The sequence below is a fragment of the Microplitis mediator genome, chromosome 8 (assembly GCF_029852145.1).
Source record: "Microplitis mediator isolate UGA2020A chromosome 8, iyMicMedi2.1, whole genome shotgun sequence".
Classification (NCBI taxonomy): Eukaryota; Metazoa; Arthropoda; class Insecta; order Hymenoptera; family Braconidae; genus Microplitis; species Microplitis mediator.
In genome coordinates this window covers 18,277,499-18,298,336 of record NC_079976.1, presented here as the reverse complement: position 1 = coordinate 18,298,336, position 20,838 = coordinate 18,277,499, and the positions used below count along the sequence as shown (strand labels likewise).

At 31.3% G+C, this 20,838-nt stretch overlaps 2 protein-coding genes across 5 annotated transcripts; both read right to left on the bottom strand.

The window, feature by feature from the left end:
- Window positions 1-1,791: 1,791 nt before the first annotated feature.
- On the bottom strand, window positions 1,792-14,174 carry LOC130673546 (uncharacterized). Of its 2 annotated transcripts, XR_008990907.1 has the most exons (5): window positions 13,825-14,174; window positions 13,634-13,742; window positions 8,066-8,131; window positions 7,851-7,997; window positions 1,792-2,691 (listed from the first exon to the last, which is right to left on the bottom strand). XR_008990907.1 is itself a non-coding variant. In XM_057478582.1 (4 exons), the coding sequence occupies exons 1-4, from the start codon at window positions 14,073-14,075 to the stop codon at window positions 2,128-2,130; spliced, it is 990 nt and encodes a 329-aa protein (XP_057334565.1). In that variant the 5' UTR covers window positions 14,076-14,174; the 3' UTR covers window positions 1,792-2,127. The 2 variants fall into 2 exon arrangements, 1 of the variants encoding a protein (XP_057334565.1); XM_057478582.1 differs by lacking the exon at window positions 7,851-7,997.
- Window positions 9,514-11,173, bottom strand: LOC130673547 (uncharacterized). Of its 3 annotated transcripts, none has more exons than XR_008990908.1 (3): window positions 10,366-11,170; window positions 10,073-10,265; window positions 9,514-9,708 (listed from the first exon to the last, which is right to left on the bottom strand). XR_008990908.1 is itself a non-coding variant. In XM_057478584.1 (3 exons), exons 1-3 carry the CDS (start codon window positions 10,385-10,387, stop codon window positions 9,705-9,707), a joined length of 237 nt encoding a protein of 78 aa, XP_057334567.1. In that variant the 5' UTR covers window positions 10,388-11,172; the 3' UTR covers window positions 9,514-9,704. The 3 variants fall into 3 exon arrangements, 2 of the variants coding, with proteins under 2 accessions (XP_057334567.1, XP_057334566.1); XM_057478584.1 differs by having other exon boundaries at window positions 10,073-10,283; window positions 10,366-11,172; XM_057478583.1 differs by having other exon boundaries at window positions 10,073-11,173.
- Window positions 14,175-20,838: the final 6,664 nt, after the last annotated feature.

Below are 20,838 nucleotides of genomic sequence, written 5' to 3'. Positions count from 1 at the left end.
CTGTTTTTGCTCTTTTTCATCCGTAGGAAATCTAAAAGTTTATAAAATTATTGATTAAATTTTGTCAAATCATATTATTTCTCTACTTAAAAAAAAAACTTGAAAAAAATAAATTGAAATAATATGTAAATCATTTGTTACTCGAAGTCTTATAATATACTTTATTTTATAAATTGTACTTACTTGTGAACCGATCTTCCCTCATTTAAATTTGATAATTTATGGCAATATACACAGCGTCCCATTTTTCCTTTATCTTTCACCGTACACTTTCAATTATTATTTAACTATTTATACTATTTATTTTTGAAATATAACCTATATGAACACTCTTTGCAGCCTTCGGTTTTACAAATAAATTTACAACTTTATATTTTTTATTTCATTTATTTTATATAAGCTATGGCTTTTTATGAAGTCTGACTTTATTATTTTCTTTTGAATTTAGAATTATTTATTTCTACAAGCACGTTTTATAACTTTTGACTTATTAATAATATTCGTACTGATGCTAACACGTGCTGTTGGAAACTTACTACTTGTTGCTAGTCAATAACCTAAATAACCAACCTCAAATATAACCAAATTGGTAACTTACGGTTACACATATATTCACACTTACACTGATACGTTTAAAATAGCGCAAGCGTGCTATCATGAAATTTAGTACATGGTCTAAATGCGGTGGCGCTAATATACCCTTCAATGAAGGACAATGGCGTCTCATGGAATACTCTATCTAGTTACTATTCAGATCAGTGGAAAATGGTCATTTTTGGCGAAATTGCGCATGCGCACGGGTAATTTACCAAATGCTCCGAAATCTGACCGTACCCGTGCTCCCATGCTTATTGACACTGTGTGCGACTGCGCACAGGCAATTTTGAACGGCGCGATAAAAGTCACTAGATTCAAATATATTACAAAAATATATTATTTAAAAAAAAAGTAACGATATAGTATTTCGTAAGTAATTAATAATAAAAATTACATTTTATACTAAAAAATGTAATTATTTCAATAGAAGATTATTTAATTATTAAATTATTTTTTATAATTCTCTGATCTAATGAATATCCACAATTTATTATAAATCATAATTCAAAATTTGAAAAAAAATAATTAATGATAATAATGAATAAGTAATACATAAATAATAAATAACAAAATATCATTTTATATTTTAACATTTAACCAATAAAATCAAAAATTTTATTAAATATTTAATTTTTCTTTAATAATCCTTTGATCTATTAAATATTCAAATTATATTTATAATAATTTGATATTAAAAAAAAACAATTATTGATAATAATGAATAAGTATTACATAAATTATTAATAATTAAAAGTACATATTATACTTTAAGATTTAACCAACTAAATAAAGAATTTTATTCGTTATTCAACTTTTTTTTTACTAATCCTTTGATCTATTAAATATTCAAATTATATTTATTATAATTTGATATTGAAAAAAACAATTATTGATAATACTGAATAAGTATTACATAAATTAATAACAATTAAAAATACATATTATACTTTAAGATTTAACCAACTAAATAAAGAATTTTATTCGTTATTCAACTTTTTTTTTAATAATCCTTTGATCTATTAAATATTCAAATTATATTTATAATAATTTGATATTCAAAAAAACAATTATTGACAATAATGAATAAGTATTACATAAATTATTAATAATTAAAAGTACATATTATACTTTAAGATTTGACCAACTAAATAAAGAATTTTATTAGTTATTCAATTTTTTTTTATAATCCACCGATTTAATAATCATTTAAATTATGATCTAAATAATAATTTTATATTTGAAAAAAAAAAAAGAATGTTAATGATATAATATTTCGTAAGTAATACATAAGTAATTAATAATGAAAATTATACTATATAAATTTATAAACTCTTTTGGCAACTTGCACAAAACCAATGATTTTCTGGTTCATCCATCAAGTTGGCACATGTCCAATGACTCCAGAACAAACATTTATCGCTTTCTATGCTATTGCCAGTCCCCAACTCACTTTTGCACATTTTACACGTCCACTCAAGACTTTGGCGTTTTGTGTCAATTATTTTTTTAAAATGATTGAATGCATTCGTTTCAAAAAAGCTTTTTGACGATATCTGCTTCTATCATTTCACTTGCCAAAGCATCCGGAATATTTTCCGATTTTAGATGGTTTGAATCTATCATTCTGATTTTTTCTTTATTAACAACAACTCTGTCAATAACATTTTTATCTGTAAACATTAATTTTAAAATGTATATTTTTTTTAAAGCATCACTTAATCCTTCAAATGTTTTACTATTTTCGCCTGTTTGAGTTCCGGTAAGGCCAATAACACGGTTTTTTCGACCTCTACCACGTCCACGAGACCGACTTGTGTATATCGAGAGCGATCCAACTTTCGATTGTATAGTTCCATAATTCAGTGTTTGGTTAACATAATCATTTTTATCAGTCTCGAAACATGTCAACATTTTGATGAGTTGAAGAAGTTTATTTTTCTGATCGTTTTTATTAATCGTGGACTTAATATTGATTTCAAGTTTTGACAACAAAACACTGAATTCTTCATCAAAATCGATAGGCGAATCGGTAATAATATTTATATTATCATCCGATCCACCAGCAGCTTGTGGCTGAGGGGACGAGACTTCAACCTATTCGAAATATAATGATTAATTAATTGATTATTAAATAGAAAGTTTTTTAAGCTTTTAAACATTACAGTTTTTTTTTTTAAGGACATTCTTGCGTAAAGCTTACTATCAGATAAAAATTCAAATTTTATATCTTTTGCAAGAATGAATCAGTAATTATCGTTCTTAAAAATTTCATTGTATGTTATCAATCATTTTAAAAGTTATCAACGATTAAAAATCAAAATTTTAACACAGAGTCTTATAGGAAACTATAACTTTTTATAATTCAACTTCATAAAAAAAATATCATTAGAATGGACAGAGACAAATAATGCTTCCAAATATTCTCTAATTTATGCTAATGATATAATCGTGGAAAGAAATTATTTATTAATATTTGGGATGAAATGGATATGGGATCTGGTAATTCCATATTTGGATTTAAATTTTTGGATAAATTACCAAAACTACGACAAAAGTGTACAGCGACAAAATATTATCATGTACAATCTGTTTATCGAGGAATTCAGAAATAAATCACTATCAATTTAATCACAATAATATTAATAATATCCTAATGCGTCTTGGTATTTGTGAAGTAAATCAACATTCAAAATATAAGTATGATTGATTGTTATATTTTAGATTTACGTGTGATACGTTTAGATCAGCAGATTCAACTTCTCGACTATTTGATAATCCTGCAACAGCAGAGCTAGAGGACGCTTTGATATTGTTGAGGGGGCAAGGTTCATAATGCTAGTATGTTCCAGAAACTACCAGAATGTATTAGCTATACTAATGACCATTGCCAATCTATGTATAGTGGTTAGTTCTTACCAGTACACCATCCTAAACGGACGTGTATCTTGTATCTATATTCATTGTAATATACCTGTAATATACTTAACGTAATAACCACGAATACTAATATCTTATTTGTTAATAACCTGCCCGTCCTTATCATCAGGTTATGGGCCCAGATAACGTGGGTATCCCATTGTAAAGATCAAAGCGGTTATTAATTAAATAAAGTAATTAATTAGAAGCACGTGAAAAACGCGCGGGAAGCATCGAGAAGTTTCGATAGCGTGCAGTGGCGTGGAGTTCGTCATTGTGAGACACTAGGCGTAAGAGCTCGAACAATTTTGGCGGGGAAAACGTTGTGTGCTGTGATTAGCGTAAAAAGTTGATAGTGTCGATTGGTAGTTGTTAAGTGGTCAGTAATAAATGGCTTTTTCAATTAAAATAGATCCCCTTACCAGAGAGAATTACCGGTCGTGGAAAACACAGATGAAGGGTATTCTAATGAGTCATGAAACGTGGGAATATGTTGTTGGTGAAAAAACCAAACCCAGATCAGGAACAGAAGATATCGCAGCGTGGATCAAAAAGGACAGAAAGGCGATGGCGGATCTTTTGATAGCATTGGGGACAGACGAGGCAGCAGCGTACGATGACTTGGAGACGTCAAAGGAAATCCGGGATAAGATTAAGGCGACGTACGAATCTGGGGGACCGGCGCGAAAAGCGTACCTTCTGAAAAAGTTGACTTTGTCGAAGATGACAGAGGGAGATGATGTGAGGAAACACATCACTGAATTCACAGAGACAGTGAAAAGACTGCGAGAGGTCAAGCTGGAGATAGCCAATGAGATGTTGGTGATCTTGTTGTTAAACAGCTTACCAGAAAGTTACACAGTGTTCAAGACATCGATAGAAACACAGAAGGAGTTACCATCACTGGATGAACTCAGGGTAAAAATTCTGGAATACCAGGAGGGACATGCAGAACAACATGTCGAGCCAGCACAAGGAGCAATGTATTCGAGGCAAAGCCAGAGGAGACAACGTGGTCAAAATGGCGGAAAGCCAAAGTCGTCGAGTTCTCGGGACGAGAATTTTCGGCGGGAAGTCGAATGTTTCAAGTGTCATAAGAGAGAGCATATCGCAAAGAACTGCCCAGAAAGAAACAGAAGAGAATACAGTAGTGCGAGAAATGTAAATGAGTCATCGTTAAGTACCAGTGAACAAGCTATGTACAGTAGTAGTGGTAACGCGTGTTGGTGTATAGACAGTGGTGCGACCAGTCATTTGTGTAATAGTAGAAATAAGTTTAGTGAGTTTAAACCTAAACATGCAGAGTTGAGCCTGGCAACGGATAAAAACACTAAAATATTGGGAACGGGAAACGTTTCGGTGAAAGTGTCGACGGGTAAAAGACAAGTGGACATCGGGTTTAAGAACGTATCATACGTACCAGATTTGAGAACAAATCTATTCTCGGTGGCACGGGCCACAGATTTCGGACATACAGTGACCTTCAGGAAAACTGAAGCGGTAGTGGTAAATAAAAATAATGATGTGATCATGCGCGCGCAGAGACGCGGGAATCTGTACTTTATCAAAGACATCAAAGAGAGTGTTAACAGTGCCGTAACTAGGGAAAAACTAGGGATAGATAAGTGGCATGAAAAGTTCGGGCATGTAAATGAGCGAGACCTGAAGCTCATGGCCAAAAATAAATTGGTGTATGGCTTGGAAATAAGCGAAAGTGAAAAGTTATCAGAGTGCGAGGTGTGTATACAAGAAAAACAGACCAGATTACCTTTTCCCAAGACCAGCGAACAAAGAACTCAGAAGTTATTGGAAATAGTGCATTCAGATGTATGTGGACCAATGCGACATACATCTAACTCAGGGAAGCGTTAAGCAACGCAAGCTATACCAGAAATAGATGTCCGACCAGTGCGTTAAACGGATAAATACCGTATTTTGTGTGGTGGGGAAAACCACTCACAGTGAAACACATGCAAGTGTTTGGAACAAAGGCTTTCGTCTTGGATAAGACGCAAAAGCGCGGGAAACTAGAATCCAGATCAGTACCAGGGGTATTTATAGGATATGCATTTGCCTCGAAGGCATATCGTGTCTATTTTCCGAAAGATAGATCAGTGAAAACTACACGGGATGTGAAGTTTGTCGATCAGATTGGTTTTAAGGGCGAATATAAGGAAACATTTGAAAACGAGAGAAACATTGAGGTAATAGAGGAGCAATGCGAAGAGCAGTGTGATGAGCAGTGTGAAGAACTCGAGATGCCGAGCGAAGAGCCGGAGAAGCCCGAACCAGAAACGAAACAAGAGAGACCCCAGAGAAAGAGAGGGGCAACAAAGTCTTGGGAAGGCGTAGAGTTACCCAGCAAGAGAGGCCGGGGACGACCGATGTACATTCGGACAGGATCGGTAGGAAGACCGAAGAAAGTATACGTCACAGTACCAGACGAACAGAGTGGGGATGACCACGAAGCTGCTACCGAAGGAGAGAATGAAGGAATTGAAGATAATGCGATGGAAGAAGATGTTTTCGCATATCTGACAGTGACAGAAAATCCGACTACATGGAAACAAGCGAGCAAGACAGAAAATGCGGACTCGTGGAAGATAGCATTAGAAGAAGAGATGCTAGCTCAAATAAAGAACAAGACATGGGAAATCGAAAAGAGACCCAGAAACAGAAAAGTAATCGGAAGTCTCTACGTATTTTGCACTAAATCTGATGGCAAAGGAAAAGTCAGATTAGTAGCAAAAGGGTGTTCTCAGAGGCCAGGAGAAGATTTCACCGAGACATTTTCACCAGTAGTGAGGTCAACGTCGGTGAGGATCATGGCAGCGATCGCAGCGGAATACAATTTAAAAATTCACCAGATGGACATAGTTACCGCGTCTTTAAACGGTGAATTGCGCGAAAGTGTATACATGGAAGTGCCCAAGTGTATGCATGAGATTATCGAAAAGATAAGTGCGGGTGAGCCCATCGGTTTAGGCGGAAAGATAATACGCGACGGGAAAATAATAGAAACCGTAAAGCGCTGGAGAGAGGGCTTGAAAGCGGGGAGTGACAGTGTATGTGCTCTGAAAAAGTCGTTGTATGGGTTGCGCCAAGCCGGGGTTGAGCGGCATCGAAAATTAGTAGATAGAATTAATGTATTAGGTTTTAATGCAGTGCCACAAGACAAATGTCTGTTTGTGAACCGGAAAGGTGACAGTATGATGTATATAGCAATATACGTAGATGATATCTTATTAGCTAGTGACGACGAGGCCTGGATAGGTGAAATAAAGGAAGCGTTGTCAAAATCATTCGAGACTAAAGATTTCAGACTAGTTAGAAGTTGTATAGGTATCGAGTTTGAGCGGGACGAAAAGTCACGTGTGTTCTTGAGACAGAGACAGTATACCAGGGCCGTACTTAAACGTTTTGGGATGGATGAGTGTAAACCGATAGACACACCCATTGAGGCTAAAAGTAATTTAGTAAAACCAGAACGTGCGAGTGAATCAGAAATGAATAAATATCCGTACCAGAGTTTAATCGGAGCGTTGTTGTATCTCGCGATAACTACTAGGCCAGATATAATGTACGCGGTGAATTATTTAAGTCAATTCAATACCAATTACAATGACGAGCATTGGAAAGCCGCGAAAAGGGTTTTGAGGTATTTGAAGGGTACGATAGATTACGGGTTGAGATTTGAGCAAACCGGGCTAGCTCTATTTGCCGTTGTAGACGCTAACTGGGGAGGGGACTCAACGGATCGTAAGTCGTATACGGGGTATGGATTCATTCTGGCGGGATCTGTAATTAGTTGGGAAGCGCGTAAACAAAAGACGGTGGCGCTCTCAAGTACAGAGGCAGAGTATATGGCGGTAGCGGAGGCTACTAAAGAGGCCCTATACTTGAAAGGCCTGTTAGTAAGTTTAGGTATGCAGGAAGAATCAGAGACTGTCACGATACTGAATGATAATCAGAGCGCAATCAGTATGGTCAAGAACGATGTATATCACCAGCGTACCGAACATATAGATGTAAGGCATCATTTTGTAAGGAATAAGTATGCGTGCGGTGTGATAGACGTAAAATATCTGTGTACAGAAAGAATACCAGCAGATATGTTTACAAAAGGTTTGAGCGGCATTAAACACAGAAAATGTGTGAGCAATATAGGTATTGTAAATTAGTGTGTGTGAGCTTGGATTAGTATGCATGCACTATATACCTTGAGAGAGGGTGTTGAGGGGGCAAGGTTCATAGTGCTAGTATGTTCCAGAAACTACCAGAATGTATTAGCTATTCTAATGACCATTGCCAATCTATGTATAGTGGTTAGTTCTTACCAGTACAACATCCTAAACGGACGTGTATCTTGTATCTATATTCATTGTAATATACCTGTAATATACTTAACGTAATAACCACGAATACTAATATCTTATTTGTTAATAACCTGCCCGTCCTTATCATCAGATATTATTTTCACGACTCTAAAAAATGATAGTTGTTTAGTTATTACATTGATTAAGCCATGATAAAATATGGCCCATGTACTTACCATAACTTCATTATGTTGAATAATGTTCCCAACCACTTCATTTTTATATTTTTCAAGTCGTGGTGGCTGTAAAAATATTCATCAGAGAAAACAAGTTCAATTACTAAAACTTTGAACGGATATTCAGCACGTCTACATATTTATACTATATAATCTAAATACATTGTTAACATTCGCTCATAAGGTTGTTATCAATAAATTAGGGGTGTGCGAATACTTGAAACTTCGAATTATTCGAAACTCCGAACTATTCGATATTTGATTCGATTCAAACAAAATTTGCACACCCCTACAATAAATCTAAAAACTATATATGATGCTGAAATACTCGAGAAAAAATAATTTTATAAAATTTTATTATGAAAATGGCCTGATAAAACTTTATCCAATTTTATAAAATTCAAATCTAGTAAAGTTCTATACGATCTTTTAAAATCTCATAAAATTTTTTAAAATTATGCTGTCAAATTTACGAAACTTCATGAATAAAATTTTAAAATATTCTAACTTTTTGGACTTTGATCGAATTTCGTATAATTTTATGAAATTAAATAGAATCATTCTTTCGGTCGTAAAAAAATACTATGAAATTACACAAAATTATGCAAGATATCATGTAATTGCATAAAATTTTCGCAAATTGTATCAGGCCATTTTCGGAATAAAATTATTTAAAGTCATCTTTTCACAGATAGTATTCGTCGACATTTTTTTGGAGTTTTTGTTAATTAATACACTTATCCAAAAAATTAAAGGAACAAGAAAATTTTATAAATTTTTTAGTGATTTTTGACAGGCTGTATTTTCGTGAAAAATGATTGTATCGAAAAAATTAAAAAAGCACATTGAAGCTTGAAATCTCTAGTTTAAAAATCTTTCAGCAAAATATTTTTTTGAGCCACGGTTTTTGCGGAATCATAAGAAATAGGTCGAGACAAAATTTTTATAAATTTTTTGGTTTCGTTTTTTAGGTCTACGGGGCCGGGAAAAATTTAAAAAAAAAAACGAATTCATGGCTTGTTTAGAAAATTTATTCAGCTACAATTTGCTTTGTTTGTTTCTCTGTACGACAATTTGCTGCTGAGATATCAGCCTTTAAATAAAAAAGGAGCCTTTTGTCTTTGATTATTGATATCTCAGCATATAATAGTCACACAGTAATTTAAAGGGCGGTTTAATAAACTTGAATAAATCACCTACAAGCTCCATTTTCGAATTTTTCAAAAAAAAATTTTTTTTCATCCTTGATTTCCCTTTGAAAAACCTTTAAAAAATGGCCATTTTCTGGTTTTTTAGTCAACTCATCGCTACTCTGCAAATATTGATAAAAAAAATAACGTTGCCAGGTAATTTTACAGCTTAATGTACCCTCAAAATCCCTGGAAATTTTCAGATTGATCCATTAAGGGGTTAGGGGTACTCAGGGGTATGAAAAAATGATGATTTTCAATAATTTTTTTTTTGTAGTTAATTACTTTATTTGACAAAAATAAAAACATAGCTTTATTAGAACACGTTTCGATTTGACTTCACGAAAATTTCAAAAAAAAAAATTAATAATTCAAAAAGTTATCGCTGTTTTTGTAGAGCCCGTTCCTCCCGAAGTCCTTTGCGGTGATCATCATAAGTCCTTGGAGATTCATCTAAAATCAATCGGACAAGAAAAATTAGTTTTATTAATAGATAATCTTGTGCCTGATCGAAGCTTTTTTTTTTTTTTTCGAAATTAACAAAATGGCGGCCTCAGGAAATTTTTTTCAAATTTTCGAGAAAAAAACCGACAGTTTATTGTTAAAAAAAAATCGAAATTTTTGAAAAAAAAAAAAATCCTTCGATCAGGCACGAGTTTTTAATGTATTTCAAAAGTACAATAAATTTTATTGAAATCTACCGAGCAGTTTTTAAGTTACAGTGATCACCAGTTCAGAAAACATAGTTTTGAGAAAAACGCATTTAAAGTTTTGCTATGGATTTATGTCGAATTATAAGAATTATTTAATAACTTACACTGAGTCATCTATTCCTGGACCATATAATAGCTCTTCAGCCGACATAGCAGCTTCCAAAATATCGATTTGCTGGTGCCTACGTTGCAATCGACCTTCTCGGGTGTTATCATTAGCGCGCTTATCTGCTACTTTGATACGTGCAGCATCCATTCTTTCTGCATACCGATGAGAATTAGGCCCACAATTAAGTCCTAGTGTATTCATCAAGACTAATAATGAATTTATACCCTCATTAAATATACACATAGCAACGTATGCAGCTATTTGTACGATAGTAAAACTAGTATTTACCGTTTTTGGGCATATTTTCCATACTAGTTGGTTAAAGCTTTCATTATTATTCTGATTGAATCCACCTACACATCTTGAAAGTAAATTTTCATTACTAAGATCTTCGTATATAGGCTTGATAGCTTTTAAAACATCAGAAGGTAAAGGAGAATAATCGTGAGAAAAGGTATCAAGCTCTCCTCTTGCTTCAGCGCGCTGGTAAGAGCACCAAGATTCTTCGCCTTTTGGACACATATCATGATTCGGTTTTTCATCACTCGAGCCGTAGTGATAAAAGGTTGCCATTATAGCAGATTTCATATTTTCAACAGGAAGGAATATATTCATTTCCACAGTTATTACATGCAACTACAATTTTGAATCCCAGCCCACGTGTACTTGCTGTTTGAAACACTACATTTCCATCACATTTTTTACATTTTATAAGAGCAGAAATTGCAGTGAATACCTGAATAAAATTTATTATTCGAAATTCAGTACTGCTGTCTTCAGGTACATCATCTTCAGTGTTTTGTTTTAATTTTTTAGAAGATGTACTCTGAATACTTTCATCACGTTCGGCTGTTTTCGGATTAAAAACATTCTTTCTTTTGACTGAACGCGACTTATTAATTTTTTCAGAACTCCGAAGTTCTCTTGAAACCTTTCTAGAATCACGTCCCATGGTTAATAATTTAATTCACTTGAGAAATAATTTATCACAAAACTATCGACTGATCAGTGCAACGACTACAGGTATACTGGCAACCAAAAATTATTTTTCAGTTCTTGTACTACCTACAAATTGTGAATATATGTAGAAGGATATATATATATATAGAAGGATATATATATTTATATATCCTATATATATATATATATATATATATATATATATATATATATATATATATATATATATATATATAATAATAAATACATTAAAATGGGGAGATATTCATGACAATGAAACCCGAAAGGTCGGTTGCTTGCAGCTGTTTCTAGCTACCTGCTCTCGAATGCCACGTAGCACCCGAGCGTCCTTTGGTCATTGTTAAATAACTCGAAAAGAATTTGTCGGATTCACTTCAAATTTTCACACAATATTTTTAAAATATTATACTTTAAGAAAATGCAAAAAAAAAAAAATCGATTTTTTGAAAATTCTGACTACCCCTAACCCCTTAAACCGTTTGTCCGGTCCGATTGCTCAAAGTTTTACAAAACAATTAAAGGAACAAGTTTTGTTCCTTAATTTGTGTAATCATTACCAAAATGGAAAAATTAATTTTTTTCGGATTTTCTTTCATTTTTGCGTTAGTTATTCAGTAAATGTAAGGTAAAGAGGAAAAAAAAAAATTTTCCAAAAAACGAGACCAAACAAGAATTTTTTCACATTTTTATTTTTTTACGTTTTATTCGGAGGGTTATTTTTTTTTTTCGTTTTTCGGAAAAAAAAATTTTTCTTTTCTTTACCTTAAATTTACTGAATAATTAACGCAAAAATGAAAGAAAATCCGAAAAACATTGATTTTTTCATTTTGATAACGATTACGCAAATTACGGAACAAAACTTGTTCCTTTAATTGTTGTGTAAAACTTTGAGCAATCGGACCGGACAAACGGTTCAATGGATCAATCTGAAAATTTCCAGGGTTTTTGAAGGTACATTAAGCTGTAAAATTACCTGGCAACATTATTTTTTTTATCAATATTTGCAGAGTAGCGATGAGTTGACTAAAAAACCAGAAAATGGCCATTTTTTAAAGGTTTTTCAAATGGATATCAAGGATGAAAAAAAATTTTTTTTTTGAAAAAATCGAAAATGGAGCTTGTAGGGGATTTATTCAAGTTTATTAAACTGCCCTTTACATTACTGTGTGACCATTTCTTGCTGAGATATCAATAATCAAAGACAAACGGATCCTTTTTCATTTGAAGGCTGATATCTCAGCAGCAAATTGTCGTACAGAGAAACAAAAAAAAGCAAATTGTAGCTGAACAAATTTTCTAAACAAGCCATGAATTCGTTTTTTTGAAAAAATTTTTTCCTGCCCCGTAGACCTAAAAAACGAATCCAATTAATTTATAAAAATTTTGTCTCGACCTTTTTCTTATGATTCCGCAAAAACCGTGGCTCAAAAAAATATTTTGCTGAAAGATCGTTAAACTAGAAATTTCAAGCTTCAATTTGCTTTTTTAATTTTTTCGATACGATCATTTTTTACGAAAATACAGCTGTTACATTCTGGGGTATTACCCCAGAATAATTAAAAATATAAACAAATTTATATTAATAATTTAAATGTTCAGGTTTGACATCATTAGGGTATCTATCGACCCCAGGCGTGTCCGTCGTCGATTATAAGTGATTAAGAATTTTTCACTAAATATTTGATTAGGGTTACATAATAAATGGTACACCACATTTACTAAAATTAGGTATCTTTTAATTAATAAAATATTAGGTTGAGTCAGTCAGTCACCGGACCGAGATCCGGTGACTTAGATGTTCGTCGGCTGACTGCCTGTTCTGTCTCCGCAGATCCAGTACAGAAAATTATAAAATTATAAATTGTCCAACGTCGCATCTCAGGTTACCCTAGCGAACGTCGTCGAGGCCTGGGTCTCATGCCTCGTCATGAGTTTAGACTACGGGCCACGACGGTGTTCGCGGAAATCGCTTATCTACTGTAATTACTTTGATGGAGAATTTTTCTTCACCAAAGTTTTATTATATATTATCAAAAGAAATTTAAAAATTTTTATTTAAATATAATTAAAGCCAGAACGTAACACAGCCTTCCAAAAATCACTAAAAAATTTATAAAATTTTCTTGTTCCTTTAATTTTTTGGATAAGTGTATTATCAATAAATGAACTAATAAGCTATTTTTCAAAAAATTTTGTGTAGAAAATCAAAAAAACTATGAGTGAAAATTTTCGAAATAATTGTTATAATTATATACGTCTTCGATAAAAATGATACTGAAGTTAGCCGACGTCTAATAATTTTTGAATTTTTTTTAAACAATAAAGAAAAAAAATTTGAAAAAATTGCACCGGTAGTTTTTTAAATTTTCTGTATGCATATTTTTATGTTTTGTTTTTATGTAATTAATTTGTTGAAAAAAAAATCCGAAAATTATTAATTGTCTGCCAACTTCAGGATCAACCGATAAAACTATGGTTTTTTATTTAAAAAAAAAAAAAAAAAAAAAATATTCTGATGTCTGCTAATATCATTTTCATAGCAACATTCAAAGTTAAATTGGTTTTTGTAACTTACATCAAACGGATCATGATCGTGATTCGGTATAAATTGGGTGACTTTTAGATGTCTCTTATCTTGTGTCGTTCTAAAAGCTATAGCCGCTGGACAGAGTACTACTTTTAATCTACAGACAAAGGGTTAAGTTTCAATCAGTAAAAAAGTTTAATTATAACCAACTTAGTATTAAAAAAAATTGCATAACATACCTAGGATTTTCTTTTTTAAATTGTTTCAAAACTGACGGTTTAGGATTAACGCTGCGCCTGTAGTACTTTTCATCATAAATTAAACGCACATTAAAGTCTTGGCGAATATTTTTTAAAGACTTAAGCGTTTTACTATTCGCTGTCGAAAATTTATAGTGCGTAGTTGCCGAATATAATTCCATTTTTTCTTTAATGTCGTCGTAATTGTCGAACAAATCATTAATTTTAAATATTGATTGACTTGAATCCATATCGATTTAGATAAATTTTTACTTTTTCCTATATACTAATCAAGACTAAAATATGTGCTGCGCTTCTATGGTGAGAAGTTCTTGACGCGTTCGGGTGGTACATTTTATACTTGTAAGTCTGATACTGAAAGTTTATAACTAGACTAGATGGTGTTTTAGAATAGAAGTAAAGTTTCATGACAAGTTGTACTGATGATTGATAAAGTAGGTTTCGAAAGCATACATTCTGACTATACCCAAAAATGGGTGCGTCGCATTATTCCAAATCGCCAAAATGCCGAATGAAACGCTTACCGTCAGAAAATATGGTAAATAAGTTCCAGAAGTAGACAATAGGTGGCGACAAATAACCTATTGCTGAAAGAAACGCGCATTATTCCGAATCGCCAAAATGCCGAATGAAACGCTTACCGTCAGAAAATATGATAAATAAGTTCCAGAAGTAGACAATAGGTGGCGACAAATAACCTATTGCTGAAAGAAACGCGGCTTTATTTGACGAATTCAAAATGATAGCGATGTGATGAAAAAAAGCCAGGGGATCGTTTGAATAATATGCAAATATGAAATGGAGCTACGAAAAATTTAAATGCTGTAATGAAAATATAGAATAAAATAAAAAAATCAGATTGCTAAACAGCCGTACGACAAATTGTTTTATAAGTAAGCAGAAAGAAAACTAAGTGAGGCATTTAGGTTAAATTAGTATGCCTGTTTAAATGAAACAGACAAATGCACTTGAAACTACAAATAAAAAAGTCTGTTCAAAGCAAACAGAGGTGTCTGGATAGATTAAACAGACAAGTGCTATTAACTTACAAAATAAAGTCTGTTCGAAGGAAACAGAAGTGTCTGTTTGGGTTAAACAGAAGTGCCTGTTTAGACTAAACAGACGTGTCTGTATGGACTAAACAGACGTGTCTGTATGGACTAAACAGACCAGTGCTATTTACCTCCAAAATAAAGTCAGTTTTAGGAAACAGGAATGACTTTTAGTTTCTAAACGTTTTTTTTTATTTAGATTACCACTTTTTCACATATTTTTTGTAATACGTCATCTTCAAATAAATTTTTAACCCTTTCTATATCTTCAATCTGTATGTCCATCTGTTCTGTCGTCAGTTTACTCAAGTCAATGGCAGTTTCCGTAAGTTTATAGTCCATTCCGTCCATATTAATGTTTCCCAGTTTTTCTGATTTCACACACAGACACTTCAAAATTTCCGCCCGTTCTCTTGGAGTAGGTTGTGATGTGGAGTCGCTCGACGAAGACTTCGGCAACGCTCTCGTCACTTCCGCATTGTTATTTTCATGAGGTTTTTCTCTTCTACTCTGTCCCTCATCTTTACGAACTTCCTCGTCAGCGCTGCTCTCTTCATCCTCTTCTTCTTCATCTACTTTTCTAATTTTTTTCATTAATTTTTCTAAAAGAAAAATTTTTTTTTTTATTTTCCGTGGATTCTCTTTTAAGTTTTTTTTTATCATTTTCATCAATTTTTCAGTTTTCTCCTCTTCTAAACTTTTTCCATTTTCTTTTCTCTGTTCTTTTTTTTCGTATTTCTCGACCCAGCTCAATTCATTTGTATTTTCCTGTAATCATTCAATCACGACCGAAATCGTAAATAGTTTTATTCTTATTTCTTCTCTCTGACATTCATAAATCACAAAGTGTGTGTGTCCCTGATGAAAAAAAGCGATTTAAAACGATTTGCAATGTTAAATTCCTGTAAGAAGAGGGATACGAAAGTATTCAAGGTATTCAAAAGCATTAAAAAGTATTTAAAATTTTTTATTTTGAATCGTTTTAAATCGCATTTTGTCATCAGGGGTGCGCGCGCGCGCGCGTGTGTGTGTGTGTGTATGTATCTGTGTGTGTGGTTGTGTTTTCCTGAACAAAAAATCTAATTTGAAATGATTAGAGAAATCTCTTCTTCTACAAATTGTATCATATCATAAAATCATAATTTGGAGTAGTTAAAATAATTAAAAATTTTCAATTATAAAGATGTTATTTGACATTATTCAAAACGATTTCAATTTTATTTTCTCATTCAATGTTCTTTAATATGATTAGAGAGTTTAAATGATTTTTAACAAATTTAAATCATCCGAAACACCAGAAACAGCATTATTATTTTCTTATCTAAATTTTATTATTTTAAGTGATTCAATAGTTCCAATCATTCCAATGATTTCAAGTTTCTCGAAGAACCCGAAATTCTAATATTTTTTTTCATTCAATTCAATTCAAAATAATTGTACAATTCAAATCATTTTAAATAAGTTCAAAAGTGATAAAATAATGTTCCATTACTTTTTAATTTAATATGATTTAAAATAATTCAGACAATTTCGATTGAATCAAATTATTAATAGTTATCTAATCTCAAATCATTCCAAATCACATTTCTTCACAGAGCTGTGTGTATGTGTGTATTTTATCACAGTGGACTGTATTTTTTATTGCACGACTCTTAATGCGAAGCATTAGAGTGTGCTTTACAATCGAAAAATTCAGTTTGGCTTTTTTTCGCTATTGTTTTTACTGTTTTACTTTTGTTAGTCCACGGAGCTGCACCAAGTTACAGATAATTGGATAGAGAATTTAATAAAGATTAATGTTATTACTTAAAAAAAATAATTTAATGCATTAATTAACTGAAAAAACATTGAAATGTAAAAAAAAAAAAATTTTCCGTCAAGCAGTAAAAAAAGTGTCCGTAACCTGTAAACACAAAAACTCGCAAAAAAGCCATTGTTTGGACCACGTTTTTTTTAAAAAATTATTTTAAGGCCGAAGAAGAAGTGTGTCATAAATGGCAATTCGGCCCCGTTTAAATATAATTAATAAAAAGAACTTAACTAATTTTATATATCTATATATATATTTTTTACATATACTTTCGTCACACCAGTCGCGCCTGCACAAAAAAATACATCTGACTATTTTTCGGAGCGAAATTTAAAATTCTGGGGTAATAGAAAGGAAAAAAAAGTTCTCCTTGAAACTTTTATCGTACATTTTTCTTTTTTTTTGCAAATTAGCATTAAGAGTCGTGCACTTTTGGATTTACCAAACTTTTTTAATACATTTTTATTTTTACCTCGCCTGGTTCATGATTATGATTATTGTTCCATTTCCTCACAACAAATAACTTTTTTTTATCGTCCAAGCTAGCCTTCAGTACTACTGGACAGCCAGTCTCTTCATGTCTACAAATAAAACCGTTCGAATTCTACTTAAAAATTTTTAGTAATAAATTAATATTCATTAACATTAAATCAATCTATGTTTATTTTTAAATTTAAGTTTGTGATATTTTAAAATTTTATGTATAAACATATGACCCTGAAGTTAGCCGACATCCGACATTTTTAAAATTAAAAATTTCCTAACTTTAGGAAACAAAACTTTTTTTGGATTTAAAAAAAATACTCGTGTTTATTTTTTCAAAATTAAGATGATTATTTTTTTAGTTTAGTAAAAAAATAATTATCTTCGCCATAATTCAAAAATTAAATTTTCAATCATTTATTTCTAGGTTCTAAATTGATACGAAAATCAAAAGCTTGCTCTGTTTACCTACCATTTTAAGAAATCTACACGAGTATTTTTTTATTTTTTCGATTATCAATTCTAATTCCTGAAGTTAACCGACATCAGACATTTTTTAATTAAAAAATTCTCTAACTTTTGAAAAAAATTTTTTTTTCTAAATTGAAAAAAATAGTCGTGTTTATTTTCCCGTAATTTAAACGAGTAATTTTTCAAATATTAAAAAAAATTTATATATTAGTTATAATTCAAAAACTAACATTTCAATCATGTATTTTTTGATTATAGATTATTATAAAAATTAAAAGTTTGCTCCACTTATTTATTATTTTTCGAAATCTACACGTGTATTTTTTTATTTTTTAAATTTTAAATTCTATTTTCTGAAATTAGCCGATATGTGGCATTTTTAAATTAAAATATTACATAACTTTCAAAACAAATCTTTTTTTTTTAAATTATTAAAATTATTCGTGCTTATTTTTCTGGAATTTAGACAAGTAATTTTTTAGTTTTGAAAAAATATACTCATAATCCACACGGAAAAAAAAAATAGGTGCTACAATAGGACGCCGTCCTTTTGCAGCAACAGGATAAAATCCTGTTGTGGCAACAGGATTTTTCTGTTACATCAGCAACAGGACACATCCTGTGGTAGCAACAGGATTTTGTCCTGTTGCAGCACCTATTTGTTTTATCTTTCGTGAAGCTATAGTTCGAAAATTAACATTTATTCTAAAATTATAAACAAATACAACAATAAAAAAGTCTGAATTTATTTTTAGATAAATAATATTTATAATAATAAACTTTTATAATAGAAGTACCAATTTCATTAATAGTTTTCTTACATTCTAATGTTAAGTAATACTATAATACATAATAATATAATTTAACCCAGGTAACAAATTTTAAAAGTATAACTTACATAAAATATATTTAGTATTCAATTTTGAGTAAACAATATATTTAGTAAACAATCAAAAAATGCCACATATCGGCTAATTTCAGAAAATAGAATTAAAAATTTGAAAAATAAAAAATTACACGTGTAGATTTCGAAAAATAATAAATAAGTGGAGCAAACTTTTAATTTTTATAATAATCTATAATCAAAAAATTACATGATTGAAATGTTAGTTTTTGAATTATAACTAATATATAAATTTTTTTTAATATTTGAAAAATTACTCGTTTAAATTACGGGAAAATAAACACGAGTATTTTTTTCAATTTAGAAAAAAAAATTTTTTTCAAAAGTTAGAGAATTTTTTAATTAAAAAATGTCTGATGTCGGTTAACTTCAGGAATTAGAATTGATAATCGAAAAAATAAAAAAATACTCGTGTAGATTTCTTAAAATGGTAGGCAAACAGAGCAAGCTTTTGATTTTCGTATCAATTTAGAACCTACACTGAGAGAAAAAACAGGTTTTCGGAACTAGGAAAACGTAGTAAAAAAACATCTCAGCTATAGGTTTGTTAGTATCTGTAACTAAAGTGTAATAGTAAACAGTACTACAAAAAAGTAGTCGATTACACTATTATGAAAACACTACGATGATACTAGTGAACATGACTGTTCTGAGTTGGATAATTTAAATTAAAAATTACTAGTCAGCAGAACTATGTTATTCATGTAAACTTAACACTTTATTTTAAGTTAAGTTAACTACTTTGGGCTGAGTCTATTAAATTAAAAATTTATAGTGAGCGCAACTATGCGATATGGTAATAATTTAATATTTATATCAAGTAATATCAACCAATTGAACATAGTCATTCAGATTTTGTGTATATATTGTCTTTCGAAATTTTGTTTTGATTCGAAAACCATTTTTTGTTTGTTAACTGGAGAGTATTATTTATCCTTTTTTTTTTTTTTTGAGAAAAATTATTCAAGGAATTATTAATGTCATTATGTAGTTAAGCATCTACTATATGACCACCAAAACAGGTACTTGTCACTCTGTCAATTAACAGAGGAATATCCATGCCAGAATGGTCTTCAAGCATCGTATATAAAAACTCTGAAATACCTATCTAACCAGGGACAGCACAATAAGTTGGCCAACCATCTAGTGGCGAGCACTGAACTACTTCCACTGCTGCTTAGCATCGGTGACTTTCTCCTCTTCAATATACATCTTCTCCCAACAAATTTTTCGGGAGAAGATGTATATTGAAGAGGAGAAAGTCACCGGTGCTAAGCAGCAGTGGAAGTAGTTCGGTGCTCGCCACTAGATGGTTGGCCAACTTATTGTGCTGTCCCTGGTTAGATAGGTATTTCAGAGTTTTTATATACGATGCTTGAAGACCATTCTGGCATGGATATTCCTCTGTTAATTGACAGAGTGACAAGTACCTGGTTTGGTGGTCATATAGTAGATGCTTAACTACATAATGACATTAATAATTCCTTAAATAATTTTTCTCGATATTTAAAAAGAAAAAGTATTTTATTAAGTCAAAATTTTAACTGATACTATTAACATGTAGTAGAGCAAATAATAAAAATATTATTGTCAGTACTACTCAAGCTTCAGTAGCAATAACTTTTTTTTCGAAGTTATATCAACTACTCAACATTAACTAAGCCGAAGTAGTTACTAATACTATTTCAATTTGTTGACGCGACTATGAAATGTAGTTATTATTACTATTACATGTTAAGTAGCGAAGACTATTTTTTCATAATTGTTATAACCAGGTAAAAATGGTTCGTAAAGAATAGTTGGTGTTACTATTTTGTATTAGTTTTGAGCACTACTGTGTAGTACCAATGACTACGAAAACTAGTTTACAGAACTAATATTTAATAGTTGTGACGTCGTAGTTCAGGCTACTATGCATTTTTCTCTCAGTGTAGAAATAAATGATTTAAAATTTAATTTTTGAATTATGGCGAAGATAATTATTTTTTTACTAAACTAAAAAAATAATCATCTTAATTTTGAAAAAATAAACACGAGTATTTTTTTTAAATCCAAAAAAAGTTTTGTTTCCTAAAGTTAGGAAATTTTTAATTTTAAAAATGTCGGATGTCGGCTAACTTCAGGGTCATATGTTTATACATAAAATTTTAAAATATCACAAACTTAAATTTAAAAATAAACATAGATTGATTTAATGTTAATGAATATTAATTTATTACTAAAAATTTTTAAGTAGAATTCGAACGGTTTTATTTGTAGACATGAAGAGACTG